This window comes from Aulostomus chinensis, chromosome 14 (assembly GCF_037954235.1).
Source record: "Aulostomus chinensis isolate RoL2024-O1b breed Wild chromosome 14, RoL_Achi_v1.0, whole genome shotgun sequence".
Classification (NCBI taxonomy): Eukaryota; Metazoa; Chordata; class Actinopteri; order Syngnathiformes; family Aulostomidae; genus Aulostomus; species Aulostomus chinensis.
Window position 1 is genome coordinate 18,632,086 of NC_141333.1, and position 17,545 is coordinate 18,649,630.

Below are 17,545 nucleotides of genomic sequence, written 5' to 3' on the forward strand. Positions count from 1 at the left end.
CTTGTATTTTAATGATTTTAAGATACATTTATTGACGTATGAAGTCCCGTGTCTAGTTTGTCTGATCATTTTTTACTGGAAGCAGATGAGTGTAAATTTCTACTTTTATTTATATTTAAAGAACAGTCAATAAGCAATCGAAATAATAAGGAGGATGTTCCACATCACCATAATTGTATTGGGATAAAGACAAAATCCTTACAAATAGAAATTAATTTAACTTTAAAACATGTGTAACCTGGGGGGCAGCATGGCTCGGAGGTAGACTTGCCGTCTAGCAACCGAAGGGATGCTGATTCGATCCTCACACATTTCCTTGACCATGTCGAAGTGTCTTTGAGAAAGATACTTGGCCTCTGATGGCCCTGCGACGGACGGGTGACCCGTCGAGGGTGAACCCCGCTTCGCATCCGCGACCCCCAACGGATAAGCGGTATAGTTAATGGCCGGACGGATGGAGAATTCACCCTACTTAAATGCTATTAGGAATTTGATTCGTCTGTTTTTTCGCAAACTAGGAAAAAGTTGCTGAAATTTTGGAGCTCTGAAAAGTTACAGATCGCAACAGTTCAATTTACCGATTTAATGTGGAGAGAGGACGGGATCCTCAATTTGCTCAAATTATTTGTATATATAAGCTATTAGTCGAGTAAAACTTCCACCTTAAAAATGTGCACGTAGCTGAAAGTATTAGGGGTAGGTCTCTCTCCCTCCAGCGGTGAGACCCGTCAGTGAATCAGGAGTGTGTGTCCGTGACGTGTTTGTGAAGTTGTTAGTGAGGAATGGGTGAAATAAAGAACCTCCATCCGTGTCATCGGCTGCTCTCTCCCAGCCGGATTTAAAGCTTTGTAGTCGACTGATTTGCATTCGTCTTCAACTTCACCACCAACTTCAGCTCACTTGTCGGTAAGCCTTTTTATTTCGTTGTTTTTTTTTTTTCATTACTAACTTTGGTGTGACGTTTGTTTACTCACCGGTGAAGTTTCGCAGTGTTTGACAAATGAAACTGGATACATGCATACACGGGTGCAGATATCCACGGTGCATGTTGTGGTATGCTGCATTTCTAGAAGTCCATTTAAAGGTCACTGTAACGCCTGCCATCGATAACAGGACAGACAGGTGATCATGTCTGCCCCCCTGCAGCCCAAGTTGGAGCATTCAGTTTCCATTCATACCCAATTTAGAAGCATGACTTGTTAGTTTTTACATGTTCGTTCATGTCAGTTTAACTTGTTCCAGCCTGCAGATCACGTTGAATTCATTTTAGAACTGCTCTAGTCAAAGCTTGTAGGTTGCAAAGAGGTATTTCCGTTTAGTTACCAGTTCCAGAAAATGCTGTTTAGCAACTCCTTAGTCCACAATCTGAGTTAAAGCACCTTATGCTGTGGTAAGGTGACTGTGCGGTTTTTGAGATTCAGAAGGCCTAGTGCATGAAATCTAAATATGGCAATATTTTAAATATCTTTCATGGTTTTGAGTCAACATGGAATTTACTGTGTAGAAGGAGCATTTTGTAGCCCCAATAGCTAAAAATATTGTTAAATGAGTGAATGACAAATAAGTCTAAGGGGATTTCTTTGATCAAAACATTTTTTGTAAGTCTTTACAAAATATGTCTTGGATTATGATTTTCAGGAGTTAATCTCTCTAAAGGAAAGAGATCTGGTATTCGATTCAGAAACATCTGAAAGTTTGTAGGGGATATGAGTGGTTTGCCCTTAAATAAATGCTTCTTTTAAAAATGTATTTCAAGAATCAGAAGCAGGTCTCTCTTTTAAAAAGCCTTATTAATTTAAGCAAAATTAAATGTTCTTTAATTAAGGCTATAAATCGCAACTGTGGTCCAGAGTAGTCTTACAGGTCTATATGGGGTCTAATGTAAGGGTTCCCTACCCCTTGTGAACAGTCTCTGTGACATTTATAGATGTTGCTATAAAATTCATAAAATGCTTGGGTAATCTCTTGTGGGTGACAAGGTTTTTTTCTTGACAGTGAATTACTCTTTTTGGCTCAGGAAAATTGAGTAGGTAGAGTTGGTGGGTTTTTTTTTTGGTGGGTTTTATTAAAGCAAAATTGAAAATGTAAAATTATTGGAGACTTGTTCTAAGACTTATCCAGATTGCTGTTAAACCTTTACATTAAAATATATTCCAGATGTGAGAAGATGTTTGTCACTGAATATGTTTTATTGGTGAGCTTTATAATGAATAATAGAATCAGAAAACTCGCGACACGTGAAGCTGTTGTAAGACTTTTTAGGTATGTATCTAATGATGCTACTTCTGTTGTCAGTTGGATCAAATACTACAGTAGTACTTCTTCATATTTCATTCAATATCTGACACCAATAACAAAGTGGAAGGTGTCTTGTTCTTCTATGACACATTTTCTTGTATTTTCCCCGTGCGCAGGTGCGAGTTATGATGTCGGAGTGGAACGATTTAGACATGGTACAAGACCCTTTGTTCATTCTTGAGAGTGGCGAGGTGTATAGAAACCCCACTGAGGTGAAGATGAGTCAGATAGTGCTTCCTTGTCATGCCAATCACTGTGGGGAGCTGAGCGCTGGACAGTTGCTGAAGTGGATGGACTCCACTGCCTGCCTGTCTGGTAGGTAAAGCCCAGAAAACCTCTCACTTTGGAGAGATTAGTCAACACAAGGAAGAATGTGATGAATGTTAATAAAACCATTAAGTCTGAAATATGCTTATTCATTTCTACTTGGTGATAGTACACCATTGTTTTGTCATTAATCCATCATTTTCTCATGCTGTGTTTGCCAATCACATAGTTAACACTGGAGCTGCCCACTACAGTCCCAGTCTGATCAGTTGGAAACTGGCACATCAACAGTGATACTTAAAAAATGTACTTCCATATAATTTATAAATTATTTCATGACACACATAAACTGTAACCTGGGGCTTTGATCATATGATTATGTGATAGTATGCATGGAAATTTTAGTCTGACCGTGTTTATACTTGTGGCTTTATACTAAAATGTTGCCATTTCTCTTAGCTGAAAGACATGCAGGTTGTTCCTGTATCACGGCATCTGTGGATGACATCCATTTTGAACACACCATTGGGTAAGGTATAAGCTTAACACTGTCACACACACACTGTATCTCCTACTAGAGAGCACACAGAGAACCATCCATGCAAGTAATGCTAAGGAACATGTCAAGTTTTTTGGGAAATTCCGTCATTTGGCATTCTCCCCAGAGCCAGACAAGAAGATAGATAACCCGCCTGCCCCTGTGCGCCCATGAGGGGTCTGACACAGACAGAGACCTACTTGCCAAGTTAGCCTAGTGGCTGGGAAGTGTTTGCATATCGCTCTCTAAAGTCATTGAATAGATAAGGTTTGGCTATGATTGGTAGCAGCAGTTTCAAAAAATGTTTTGATTTGTTTGACCGAGTTTCAATGGGGCTATTGTGGTCCTGTGTGAGATCACACTTGGCTGTTTTGTTAGAGAAGGAGTTCTGTCTATGCATCTGATTCTAAAATAGCAATATCTCATCATTTTAAATTATATCATAGGGAATGTCTATTGTCTATTATGTATAGACAAAAAAAAACATTTTTAATTAAGTACATTTAATTATTTTTTTCGAAGGAGGTATGTTAAGTTGCCAACCCAGTTCTATTCATTGTGGTAAGCCCACTGTTAGTCAGCGAGTGTCTGTAGGTCTCAGGAGACAGGGGTTTCTACCTTGTCTGGATAAGAAGTGGATGAAAAGTAAGCCTATTCCCCCAAAAGTTGTCAAGGTCATTGGAGATGATTTTTGTCATAATACAGTGACTATGACAAACAAACTGATTAATTTATTAAAAAAAAAATACTATGATAATAAATCCATCCATCCATCCATTTTCTTCCACTTATCCTGTTAAGGGCTGGAGCCTCCCACTGGCTTTCGAGCGAGAGGCGTGGTTCACCCTGAACAGGTCGCCAGTCCAAGGTTTACTAAATGTTTCTACTGTCCCTTTATTCTGTTTCAATAGATCAAGAATGCAAACAGTTCATTCATATGTTAAATGGTAGCCATAACATATATAAAACAGCCAGCCAACCATCCATCCATTTTCTTCTGCTTATTCCGATTAAGGGTCGCGGGGGGGGGGGCTGGAGCCTCCCGCTGGCTTTCGGGTGAGAGGTGGGGTTCACCCTGGACAGGTCACCAGTCCATCGCAGGGCCAACATATATGGACAGACAAACATTCACACTCACAGTCACACCTACGGTCAATTTAGAGTATGATAATAAATATTAAATTATTTAAAAAAAATACTTTATTGCTTCTAATAATGCAAATTTGTCAATGAAAATGTTACTTAACTCACACTTACAGATACCAGGCAGAGTGGTAGATGTTGTTGAGTCAACTTGACTTGATTTAAACGGACATTGTGTCCCCAGTAGTGAGCTTTAGGTTGTGTTGATGGTGTAATCACTGATTCATGTTGATAGTAAAGAGAAGCCTGTATGTCTGTCTGCTTCAGGGTGGGAAAGGTAGTCACCATCATTGCAAAGGTCAACAGAGCCTTCACATCCAGTATGGAGGTTGGTGGATGTTTTCAATTTCAGGCATTCTTGAAGTTTCAGTGCACACATGTTGACTCGTATATTCCAGGTGGGCATATTGGTGACATGTGAGGATCTCTACACTGATCGGCAGTGGAAGGTTTGTCATGCCTTCGCCACCTTTGTTGCCAGACGAACTGAAGCTGGGAAGGTACATAAAGAAAGAAGAGATCGGGATTTTTTTTTTCTACCAAAGCTTGTTTAGCATAGTGTGTGTGTGTGTGTGTGTGTGTGTGTGTGTGTGTGTGTGTGTGTGTGTGTGTGTGTGTGTGTGTGTGTAGGTCCAGCTGAAACAGGTGATTCCGCACACACAGATGGAGCAGATGGACTACAGCCTGGCAGCAGAGCGGCGAAGGATGAGACTCATTCACGCTGAGATCATTACAGATCTACTGAGCAGCAGCACAGCTCAACTGGGTAAGTACTGTAGATGGGAGGTTTTACAACCCAGTTCTTGAGAGGGAATTCTTCACCATTGGTAGACTGATTGATGAAAACTCTTTGTTTTTGCTCTCACACCAGGAGAATGCCAGGAGCACAAGGACGCCGTGCCAGCTGAGCGCACGCAAGTGGAAAGTGTGGAACTGGTGCTCCCACCCCATGCCAACCACCAAGTCAGCACCTTTGGGGGCCAGATCATGGCTTGGATGGAGAATGTAGCAACGATTTCAGCAAGGTGTGGTATTTCACATTTCTATGGTTTATTTTGAATTTAAGTGCATTCTTTTACATCCTTAGTTGTTCACATTTAGATTAGAATATTATCCGTCTCTCTTCCTCTCCCTGAGGAACATATGCTAATGTTCTTCCACCTTGTCATGGTAGGAAGGTTTGTGTGCCGCTATGTCCTCTGGAGGGTTAAACTCCAAATACAGTAGGTCCAACTTTGCTAGACAAGCAGGACCGACAGTTGTAAGACACCAGGGCATTGGGCTATCAACCCCACCCTGTAAAAACATATTGTCACACAGGCTTTGAAAATGTCCAAAGAATATAATAAATGATTTTAATTAGTTAGCGTCAGAGGTGCTTCTAGCTAGATTTGCTTACCTCTGGACGTGAAGGCCCAGCTGTTTCACTCTTTTTTTCCTGTCTTTATGAACTAAACTAAACTAAGAGAATGGGCATATGTCCAAGAATATCAAACTATTCCTTTATTGTCCTGGTGTGTAAAGAGCTTCTTTGCTTAGACTGCCGGGAGATCTCCCATGGTGCACTGGGCTTCTCTCTCCTCCTCTCTGTCCTCTCTGTCCTCCTGTATGTGTCATACATAAATCATACTCATATGTGTTACTAACTCGTCTTCTTCTCTGGAGCCTTTGGGCTCCCCACATCCCAGATCCCGGGTGCTGTTGGAGGAGGCTGCAGACCTGAAGAGGCTCGAGCAGCCAACCTCAGCACCACCTGCTCACGTGGACATCTGTCCGTCAGTCTCTTCCCTTTCTCTCCCTCTTGATCTCTGTCCCTCTCTTTCCTTCTGCATATCTGTCTTCCTCCATTATCTGTCTTTGTCTCTGCCCCGCCCTCCTGCTCTCTTTCACTCAAACCGGTCAAAGCAGAAGGCCGTCCCCATTGAGCCTAGATCTGCTCAACCTTCCTGCCTGTTAAAAGGAAGGTTGTCATCACCGCTGTTGCAGGACGTGCTGCTGATGGAGAATTGTTGGGTGTAAATTCATTGAAGGAGTGTGGAACTGGACCTGCTCTACCTGTAAAGTGTCAGGAGATAACTTTTGTTGTGATTTGTCTCTATACAAATAAAACTGACTTGACTTGACTTTCTACTAAGACCAAGGTCCAAAAATGGCAACCAACAAGACAAGCAAGAAATACCTTTCTATTTTTGTCTTTTGCAGTCGCTTGTGTAACGCTCATCCAACCCTGCGAAGCATAGACATGTTCCATTTTCGAGGTCCATCTCATATTGGTGACCGGCTGGTACTGAAATCCATTGTTAACAATTCCTTCAAGCACAGGTTAGTCTGCACAATATGAGCATGTAAGTGTCACATGACTACTTCTAGTACTTCACAGCTCATCATCTGTGTACATGGTGTGTTGTAGTATGGAGGTGGGAGTGTGTGCTGAGGCCTACCAGGGTGGAGAACCACTGCGCCATATAAATAGTGCCTTCATGACCTTTGAGGTTCTGGATAGTCAAAGAAAACCATGCACTTTGCCACGGATACGACCTGAGCCTGTGGTAAGTCTCCCACGTGTCTTGTTTTTGTCCAAGAGGCCATTATGTGCAGTTGTCTTTTCACTGGCCACTTCAGTAGGTACGTCTGGACAGTGAAAAAGCTCTGCCCTAATTTCTACTGAATGAAGCTTCTTGACAGTTAGGGTCATAATCTTCTTGATACTTAATATTTAGGTTTCAGTAGTTGGTGCTGTTGTACTTATGTACTTTGTTGGAAGGTGTTTCTTATATTCTGCTCTTGTATTTAAGTAAATGAGATGAACCAGGTGGTGCAGTGAGTAATCTCCCCCCAAACCTTTAATTGGTTCTTCCTTGGCTCATACTACGCCCGTCCTCCTAGTTTTTTTTTTACAATACGTGTCATAGTTGCTGCATAATCCTGCGAACAGTTAACCAATGCCATCAGAAATGTGACCTCATTGGTGTTTGATAGCCAGAAAAGTATAACCAAAGTGAACGCTATTATCTTTCAAAGGCAGAGCAGTTTCATCAAATCAGATTTTACCAAGTGAGGCGGCTTAAACTAAATACTTTCTAAGATCAAACTCATGTAAACAATGTTTTACAGGATGGAAAAAGACGTTATCAAGAAGCAATTGCCAGGAAGAAGATTCGGCTGGACAGGTGAGGGCCCTCGTGCTTCCTGAACTACGTCAGAAGACTGGTTGTCAAAAAAAAAACATTAAAATCGTGAATGGCAAAAGTACAGACAGTCATTACTCAAGTAGAAGTACAGATACTCATCTAAATGTACTGATTTAACCAACTTAATCAAGTAAAAGTACAGGACAGGCTCAAATATAACAAGTAAAAAGTACTGAGTCTTTTTTAACAATAAACACAACACAAAAAAAATTTAAAAATTCAATTAATATATAAAAAAATTGAAAGTTCCAATTTTTCCTCTCCAAGAGGGTTTTAGACCACAACCCTCATGACTGTTGAACTTCCTGCTGCCGACACTCCACAATAGTATTTTCGAACTTTTCACGGCGATTGCCCAGAGTGCAAACTATGCTTCTGTTTGGGCTTATCAGGCAGGGGAAGATGATTCCCAGAAGTTGGGCAACATGAGGGAGACGGCGTTAGTCGACATGTTTGTAGAGATGTCTCAGGAGACTTCCATGGAACAAATGTCAGGGTCACCAATATAGAAGTTGTGAGAAACAGGACATGATCAACCTCTCTCTCTTCCACTGTGCTTCTCATTCATTTATTAACACCACAGGAACTACAACAGCTGTAAAACAGCTAACCTTCCTCGCCCCTCCCAACCCTCTGTTGTCATTGGTCCATACTGCCGTATACATAAGAGCCACGCCCAACTGTCACAGTGAGGGGGAAACTACAAATATTGTGACAAATTAGGTTTTTACAGTACACTACACTCCATACACTACAGTGTATGATTTGAAACCCTAACCCCTAACCCTAGCTGATAAGTAAACTGCTTTTAGTCTTATTTCATGCTCAGAACTCAAAACATACACATTCCTTTAGTGGCAGTATTTGTCATTTTCTCTCTTATGTCGTTTACGTTCTTTTGGTCTGTGGCGCGTCAAAAATTACAAAATGCGCATGTTTTGTAAAATGTAAGTAGTAGAAAGTATGGAGTTTTGTGTTGAATTGTTGGGAGTAAAAGTGAGAGATTGCCAGAATGAAATTAAATCATGTTAAGTACAGATACCTGAAAAATCTAATTTAACACAGTTGTGGAGTATTTGTGTTTTGTTACCTCCCATCTCTAGGAATAAAGCAACACTTTTATTCATATATATATATATATATATATATATATATATATATATATATATATATATATATATATATATATATATATATATATATATAAAACAATCCTGATATATAATAAAGAATTAGAGTTAGTGCTGAGCCTGTGTCATCGTTGAGTTTGTTCAGTGTTTTGCTACAGAACATTGTTTATACTCCAGCAGCACATGACTTGGCAGAGCAGCGTGTCACAGCTGAGCAGACTTTGGTGCAGCGCCTGTCAAGTATAATACACTCATTGTTCAACTGTGAAGTGCCCTGCCTCCAGTATAATCTTCCCTCAACTGTTTGATAGCCAAATATGTGTGAAAAGTATCGGTTGGCTCTTGCTTTTTGTCCCTGAATCTATGTCCTCATTGCCCTTGGTGTCAACAGGAAATACATCATCTCCTGCAAACTGAATGAGGTTCCTCTGTCTGTGCCCTGGGATCCAAGTAACCAGGTATTACAATTCCTCCTGGCAAAGAGAAGCGGGGCATCCGTGTGTAAAGCTCCTCAAATATTGCTTCTATATCCAAGCTTTAGACAATTCTTTGTTTTTTCAGATGTACTTGAGCTACAATAATGTATCAGCACTGAAGCTGATGGATGCCAGGAACAACTGGGTATTAACCTCTGAGAAAAAGAAGGTCAGCACAGTGGTTTGTATTATTGTCGAGAAGCCAGCCTGATAAACAGTTACAGCTGTTATGATTCCTCCATGCACTCTGATGTGCATTATTTTGGACAAACTGCACTGTCACAGTGAGGCACATTGTTTTCTTCAAATTATTCTGCAGTTTGCTTAAAGCCAAAAACTTGCATTATCCTTTCCCTTCTCCGAATTATATTCTTCAGAGGACCTGAGCTGAAAGGAGTCATTCATGTTCACTTCTAAACAAGTTTTGACCCAGCATGACGTGTGCACATTCAAATATCTGGAATTAATCCTATTTGTAATCACTGAGCTCCTCTTTGTGCTCCATTTCCTAGGTGAGACTGTACACACTGGAGGAAAACCAGATGCTGTGTTTCAAAGTGGAGATGTATGTCAGCGTCCCAGCAGAGCAGACATTCCTCCTGCTGTCAGACCTGAGAAGGCGAAAGGAGTGGGACCGCCATTATGAGTCAGTAGCCTTGGGCATAACAGCAGAAAGAAGAAGTCTTGTTAGTCTTGCATTATATTTTTTTCTCATTGGCAAAAAAATAAAAAAAAAACAAGTTTTTCTGTTGTTCAGTTGCCCAAGGAGCCTATTGTCTGAAGTATAATTAACATATCAGAAACATATTGTTCCATTTTTAAAAAGTCACGGTCATTTCTCACTGTCTGTAGTTTGTATTAGAAAGGCCCAGTGTGTGTGTGTGTGTGTGTGTGTGTTTTTTTTAAACACTCTAGTGTTCTAGGGCTTATTTTAATTGTGCACATTTTAGCATCTATATGAGATTTTTTCAAAGTGCTCTTACACACAAATATTTTCTGAAATAAATTAGGAGTTCTAAAGCATTCAGTTAAGTTTTAAAGACAGCAGATGTCAATCATGAAAGCCTGGGGGACTGCCTGTAACAAGATCGACATAATGAGTAGCGTGTTTAAGAACATTGTATAAATGAAGCCAGAGTGTTTTTGGTAAAACAGGAACATAACACTGAATGAAATTGGGTCTCACTGATGTGTTTTTACTGGTTTTGGAAAACAAAGTTGCTCTGTGGCAGGGAGGAAACCAGCTACTCAGGCAACACCGGTTAGTCAGATAAACTCAACGTTACTTTCAACATTTCATGGTTTTGTTTCTCATTTTTACCCCAGTTTTTACATATTTTTGCAGCAACCTGTTAAGAAACTATGTAGATGAGCTCAAATATTGTGTGATATTATTTTCCTTTTGTGGTGCATTTCACAACAGGAACTGACCCCTATTTAAAGAGAGGCTGCAGGTATTTGTTACTATACATTGATTGTGCCAATAAAAGTTATCTAAGGTGATAGAGCATTGGGATAAGCAAAGCTTTAACACATGTGTTTAATGACAGCATTTTGTGACTGTTACAGGGAGTGTGAGGTGATCACCCAGGCGGACGAGGATGACACCCTTTATCGCATTGCTACACCCTCTATCAGCAAAGGGGGCAAAGGCCAGGACTTTATATTGCTGGCCTCTCGTAGGAAGCCGTGTGATGCCAGGTGTTGTTATTGTTGTTACAATAAAAAATAACCTCACTCACCTCAGGTCAAATCTGTTTGCCGCTTTCTCTATCTTGATTATTACTATTTCACCTTATAATATGTTGTTTTATGCCACCATCACTTCCGCTTTTATAACCATTCTATCCTCTTTTGACCCTCCTAGGGACCCATATCTGATTGCTCTGCGCTCTGTCACTTTGCCCACCCACCCTCCAACTGAGGACTACACCAGGGGGGAGGTGCTGTGTGCTGGCTTCACCATCTGGGAAGAGTCCACCGCTGTCACCAAGGTCGGCCAATATGCCGGTATTTAGCATGCACGCTTGCGGTCCTCACCCTTTCACAGCTGCATCTGAACTGTGTCTGCTTTTAGATCACATACTACAATCAAGCCACACCAGGAGTCCTCCCCTATATCTCCACAGACATCGCTGGACTCTCCTCCACATTTTACAATGCCTTCTCTGCTTGTAGTCAGTTCCTTGAGGCCAACAAGGACAGTCTGGCCTCCTTGGCCCCAGCTGCAATGCATTGCAACCGCGTGACCACTGTGCTCTCACTACAAAAGTAACAATAATATCCTCCTCTCTGTCTTCAGCCATCAAAGCATTTGCTGTATGGATTTTTAGATTATTTTTTAAGGTTTATTAATAAATAGGTCCTTACTGAAAATTAGATTTTTCCTTTGAAGGGCCAAGGAAAAGTGTTTTCATTTTCTCAAACTTGGTTGTAACATTAATGTTATCAAGCAAGAGCGCACACTTTCCCTCTTGAATCTTAAACCTCTTTAAAGTGTATCAGATAAGATACTTCTAAGATACTTTAGTGCATTAACACTGTCAGTAGATTATATCTTGCTGTGTATGCAGATTTGATCACTATCTCTTCAGCAACTGATCTTGAGACAGCAGTACATTAAGCATATGACCAGTTGAGGAAACAACTAGTCTAAACTCAGATGTTTCAATCAGCCTCTTTTGTAATAGTCTTCTATTTCTTCAAGTTAAAAGTTTAGATCATTTGATATTGCTTGAAAATGTAAGTATGTGATATATGTGTAAGTAAGTACAAGTGTGTTATCTATGTATATTTAGTGTATAATGACGGTTTTATTTCGAGAGAACACTGTACAGTTTTAGAGAAATCTACATGCACTGATTGTAATATATGTGGACGTTGACGGCCAAGTATGTTGATTAAACAGAAACGATAAACACACTAGATAAGTGGAATGCCCCCCCCCCCCCCCCCCCCCCCGCACACACACACCTTTTTTTTATAAATCTCATGTCTGCTGCTGTGTTCCACGCGAACATGTGATTTTAGTGTTGCAACAGATTCGGGTCAAGTCAGATCTAATAATCCTCCTCTCTCTGTGCCTCTCACCGGGGGAGTCAGTAGTTTCTTGCTTTCCAAGTATGTTAGTTTTCAGTCGATCTCTTTAAGGAGCAATAGTCTTCTGTTGCTCCTGACCTTTAGGTAAATGATGGCAAACCCATGGGATCCGGTCACATAAATCTGTGGAGAGCAGGTCACTGAACATCTGTCGTGCTATTCTTGTCAAAAGTGAAGCAAGTTGTCCCTGGAGGGTCGTCAGCAACGCCCACTCTTACGTCACCTTCCTTCCCTATTTAAGAAATATAGTACGCTACCTGGCATCATGTACCTATCTGTGTCCAGCAGCACTCGGCTCCTTTCAGACAATCAAGGTTTCTCCTACAGTAGTTCTGGATTCTCTGCTTCGCATTTACTTTGTTTCGTTATAATCAGCCCACTACCTGATTGGGGAAGTATGATGAAGCCCTGAGAAACCAGTTGCAGGAGCTAGAATAACTCGCTAAATAATAAGATGATCTAAGGACACGGAATACTGCAGCAGGAACAATCGTCAAATTGTGGGTGATGACTTGTCTATGTATCAGTTCTGATCTCCACCTCTGTACCACAGCTAGGTTTTGTAAACCTATTCAGTCATTCTACCTGACTCTGATTCATTTTCAGTTTGATCTATCATCCTAAATAGATATTTAGTCACAAAAACCTGTGATAAAATGAAGTCTTTTCTTCTCCTACCAAGTTAGATGATTCCTTGGAGGATTACAGTTAGGAGAAATGACTTGAATTCTTTTTCAACGTCTCTCTTTACAAACCTTGTTTCAGTGTGATGTTACAACTGACACATTTACTGTACCTCTGAAGAAATGATATAAATGATTCGATGATGGTACCATCTCATGCCGAAAACTTGTCTTTTAGCCGTTGGCAGACAACCAATCCCCGGACATTTCCACATGGTGTTGTCATGGAGATGAGATGAAGAACTGTAGCATCTGCTTCTCCTGCAGCTCCAGAAATGTAGGTTATGTAAAAATGTGATTTGCAGGATATCTGATTTATTGTTATGTCATTGCGTCTGTTGAAAGGCATGTGGATAATAACAGGTTTTGCACCCTTGAATCAGTAATTGATCATGTGTACAGTAAGTGATTAAATGAAATAACAGAACAGGCAACCTACAGGTAAAAACATTTCAAAAAGGAGTAATCATCAGTACATTCATGCAGCAGGTATTTATACAACATCAACAACACCCTGTACTTGCTTGTGAGGCAAAATCAATGTGATAAACATCACACATGAATGTGTAGACAAGGCTTACTTGTAGGGTGATGTTACAATAAACCATTCAACTCAAGTAACATTTTTAACACTTGGCATTTATTGTCACATAATCTCAGAATACATCTAGTTTGCTTTTAGTATCTCACAGAAAAATGTCAAGTAGAAAAAAGATAAATACAATGGGGCTAAGGGGGAATAGAATGGAAATCAATCAAGAGGAGAAATAATTGATACATTTTGATTATTATAGCCTTTCTTTTTTTTTTACCAGCCCAATTAATCGATTTGGCTTCTAACCGGAGAGCTACATGTGAACAGTGGAGGACAACAATGCATCTTGGCTGAATGACATGATACTTTAATACTAATAATACTTCATATACAGACCTGTCTTTAATTGATAGACAGGTCTGTGCTAAGTATAATTACCCTGAAGTTACTGTCACTGAATCATGGAAAATATGTCAATTCTTTTTGATCGTTTTTTTCCTTTTAAAATTAGCAAATAGAGAGCAGCTACCATGCTTTATTTTGGTTTTCCTTTTTGTCTGACCAAAATGAAAAACAAATGTTGTATTTTTTGTTTTCTTTAAAAAGTGACTGCAATCTGGCCCTGAGACGGACAGGTGACCCATCCAGGGTGTACTCCACCTCTTGCCCAATGTCAGCGGGGATAGGCTCCAGCCACCCTCACGATCCTTAACGGATAAGCGGTCTCGAAAATGGATGGATGGATGGGTGACTGCAAGCTGCATCTTCTATTATCCAATGTGAAAATGGAAAATATAAAAAAATTTAACCCAAGAACTGGAAGGAGACAGCTAGCCTTCAAAGTCAAATTTGATTTTAGCTACTATTAAATATTTGACAGAAATACACGATTTAGTACTACTAATCTGAGAAAATGGACTCAAATAAACAAATGAAATAAAAAACACACCACAATGTACAAATGTACACACCCAGATGTGCTGCCACATGCTGAAAGTCCTGGCGCAGAGTTTCCTGGCGAATCACGTCAGTGTTTAGCACTGGAGGAAAGTCAAGCACAAAGACCTGAAAAAAACAACAGATGAAATCATCTACCATTCACACCCATTAAAATACTATCTATCTATCACTACAAATGTGTACCACCGATCACTTCATCTAGATTCCACATCAGTTCTACCTTTTTGTCTAAACATTCCACAAGAATGACCAGCATGTGGCTTTTCCCAGCCAGCTCTGAAACTGGCCATTTCTGCACAGTGTGCTGGTAGCCAGTTCAGTTGCCTGACAATGAACAAAATATAAATATATATATAAATTCATATAAACTTGACAACACAGATCTTGATATATCCTCAAGCACTAGCACACCAATTTTTTACCACTACTTTGAGACAGCAAGTAACTTGCAGCATACAACACTGCCTGTCTCTGTTTCACCACAAAATCTCATCTATGAACAAGAAATTGAACAAATGCTGATTTGCTATACAGATCATTTACTGCTTTTATATAACAGCAAAAGCTGACAGGAATAAAAAACAAACAAACAAACCCACCCAACATCAACTTGTATCAAATTTTGTTATCATCATAGTCACATTCTCCTCCGGTATCTGATCCAGAATAGTGCTGCAAAAAATCAAGCAGTGTTTCCCCTCCTTTAATTCTACAGACAGATAAAGTCTTCCTCCCAAGTGCAAGACAGTAAAATAGATTCCCCGCAAGTGGGGGCCGCTAGGGGGCACTAGCAGGGCCTCAGGAAAATCAAAAATCCATCCATTTTCTTCCGCTTAATCCTGTTAGGGGTCGCGGGGGTGGTGGTGGGGGGGCTGGAGCCTATCCCAGCAGCCTGCGGGCGAGAGGCGGGGTTCACCCTGGACAGGTCGCCAGTCCATCTCAGGACCAACACATATAGACAGACAACCATTCACACTCACAGTCACACCTACAGTCAATTTAGAGTATCAATCAGCCTCGTCCCCTCTTGATGTCTTTGGACTGTGGGAGGAAGCTGGAGTACCAGAGAGAACCCACACAGGTACAGGGAGAACATGGAGGAGAACATGGAGACTCCACACAATCCGACTACCAGCGTGCCACTTAAAACAAAAAACTGAATCTAATATTTTTAATACTTATTATAAAATATGATAATTATTTTTAAAATAATCATGATAAAATATAATTCATAATAGTATATCATATCGAAATGTTTTTTGCAATGCTCATCTTTCTGATTGCCTGCCAGTCAATACATCGTTCATGATGTCATGAAGTCGTTGTTGACCTGGCAGTTTGCGCCTTTGTCAAGCTGCTTTGCTCCTCAAGCTAGCGTAGCTAGCTCAAAATAGACAAGTTTTTGACAAGAAAGAGACCAATTAACAGCCCAAAATATTGTAATACAGAGATGAAAACATGTTGTTAATAATATACTTATGCTTAACAAATGCAGGGCTCTCAAGTTTTGAACAGAGTTCAGAGTGAGATTTGGTGGCGGTGGTGGGAGCTTTGGGTGGGCCTGGTGGTCTCATCTGATAAATGATACATTATATTGCAACACATTGTAACAAACAAGAGGCGCTTAGGGCTTGTAGTTCCATGACTCGTTCAAACAAATTCATCACTCAGAAATAAATTTAAGTGTTTGATAATAAACTAAGGCAAACAATTTTAGCTAGCACCCCCCCCCCCCACCACCACCACCACCTGTCTACAGCCCTCCCCCCCAGATATGCAGGTGACCTCACCCACACATTCCAAGGACAGAAGCCATCAGACAAGTAGACAGATATGCCCCAGCAACGGACATCAATGATGAGATGACTTCCTGTATCATAAAATATGGATTTTCTACCTGTTCTGTTTTTAAAAAATCGTGGTGCAACTTTGTGGGTGTTACCCTGGCAATGTCTCTGCTTGAGAAATACAAGGTGTGGCATAGGAGTGTGTGAAGGACTGAAATGCGTGCATCTCACGCCCAATACATGAGACTTGAGCGCCTTGCAAATTTAATAATTACTGAATAGTGAATAAAACGAAGAAAATCTTTCTAAAAGGTGATATTTCTTCACATATTTTGAAACATTGTCGGTGGGTTTGTAAAGGGGGTCCCGGGCAGAAGCTTTTTGGGGGGCCACGGCAAGGAAAAGTTTGGGAATCCCTGCATTTGGGAGCTGGGAGACACAGAGACTAGTTAGATAGCTGAGTGCAGTTTAGCATAGCACTGGAGTTAGCATAACTGTTACCCTTTGTAGCCCACCCAGTTTCCAAAACCTGATGTCCCTTTTCTGTGTATTAGAGTTCAAATATATTCAGTTCCGGATCTGTGTTTGTCCAGGAATAATTTCCCTCGTTCTCTCTTACAAAATTGGCAGTAATTACTATGCACAGTCGCTCTTATTATAAAAAAATATACTAATTGTTGTGTAATTTTGCATTTATTCTCATGATTACAAGAAACTGGAAGAGCTCCTGTCATGTGTTGCCATATTTTTAATGTAGTTTTTACTGTTTGCTGCAGTTTGCACATCTGATTAGAATGTACCACACTCACTGACTCACCTGTTCTTAACCAGTTAGAACTGATTTGGCTATACATATGGAAATATACTGATACACTGCGAGGATGCACTCCCCCCTGCGGAGGTGGAGCCAAGAGAATGTAAAAGACTGCGTGACCCGGAAATCAGGTCTTCTTCTACTCCATCCTTCAGTTGATCAGACTGAAGTCCCAGCGCTGACTCTGTATCTATTCTCTGTGTGCCAAAAATAAATATTATTAGACTAGAGAATTTGCTGAGTATTTTTTTTTTAAACCTTTCCACTAAGGTATAATGATCTTGGGCAGAAGGAGAGGCAATGATTTCTCCTTGAACATAATAATTCTGCTTTACTTGCCATTTTTTTAGTTTGAAGGAGCTAAATCAATCCCAGACTGAAGTAGTTCTTACTGTCTAACATTAAAACTGCATGAAGACTTCATTTTAAATTTAAATTTTAAAGCTGCAGAGAATCCTAACATGCAAAAAAAAAAAAAAAAAATTCAAGCCGAAAGGAATATTAAATTCATCCACTAGCATTCATAGTACTCAGCTAACTGAACACAGGTGTAATTAATAATAGTAATTATGGTCCTGTATCATTCAGGTGGGCCTGTGCTTTGATATGTGGATGCTGTTTTTC

General features: G+C 40.3%; 1 protein-coding gene across 1 annotated transcript; it reads left to right on the plus strand.

Annotated features, from left to right (window-relative positions):
* The first annotated feature begins 524 nt into the window (after positions 1–524).
* Positions 525–11,980, plus strand: acot11b (acyl-CoA thioesterase 11b). Its single transcript, XM_086224532.1, has 16 exons — positions 525–906; positions 2,415–2,613; positions 3,025–3,094; positions 4,514–4,574; positions 4,645–4,746; positions 4,877–5,012; positions 5,118–5,271; positions 6,449–6,568; positions 6,657–6,795; positions 7,361–7,416; positions 8,959–9,025; positions 9,129–9,212; positions 9,556–9,689; positions 10,613–10,744; positions 10,911–11,037; positions 11,121–11,980. Exons 2-16 carry the CDS (start codon positions 2,424–2,426, stop codon positions 11,316–11,318), a joined length of 1,770 nt encoding a protein of 589 aa, XP_086080658.1. The 5' UTR covers positions 525–906; positions 2,415–2,423; the 3' UTR covers positions 11,319–11,980.
* The last annotated feature ends 5,565 nt before the right edge of the window (positions 11,981–17,545 follow it).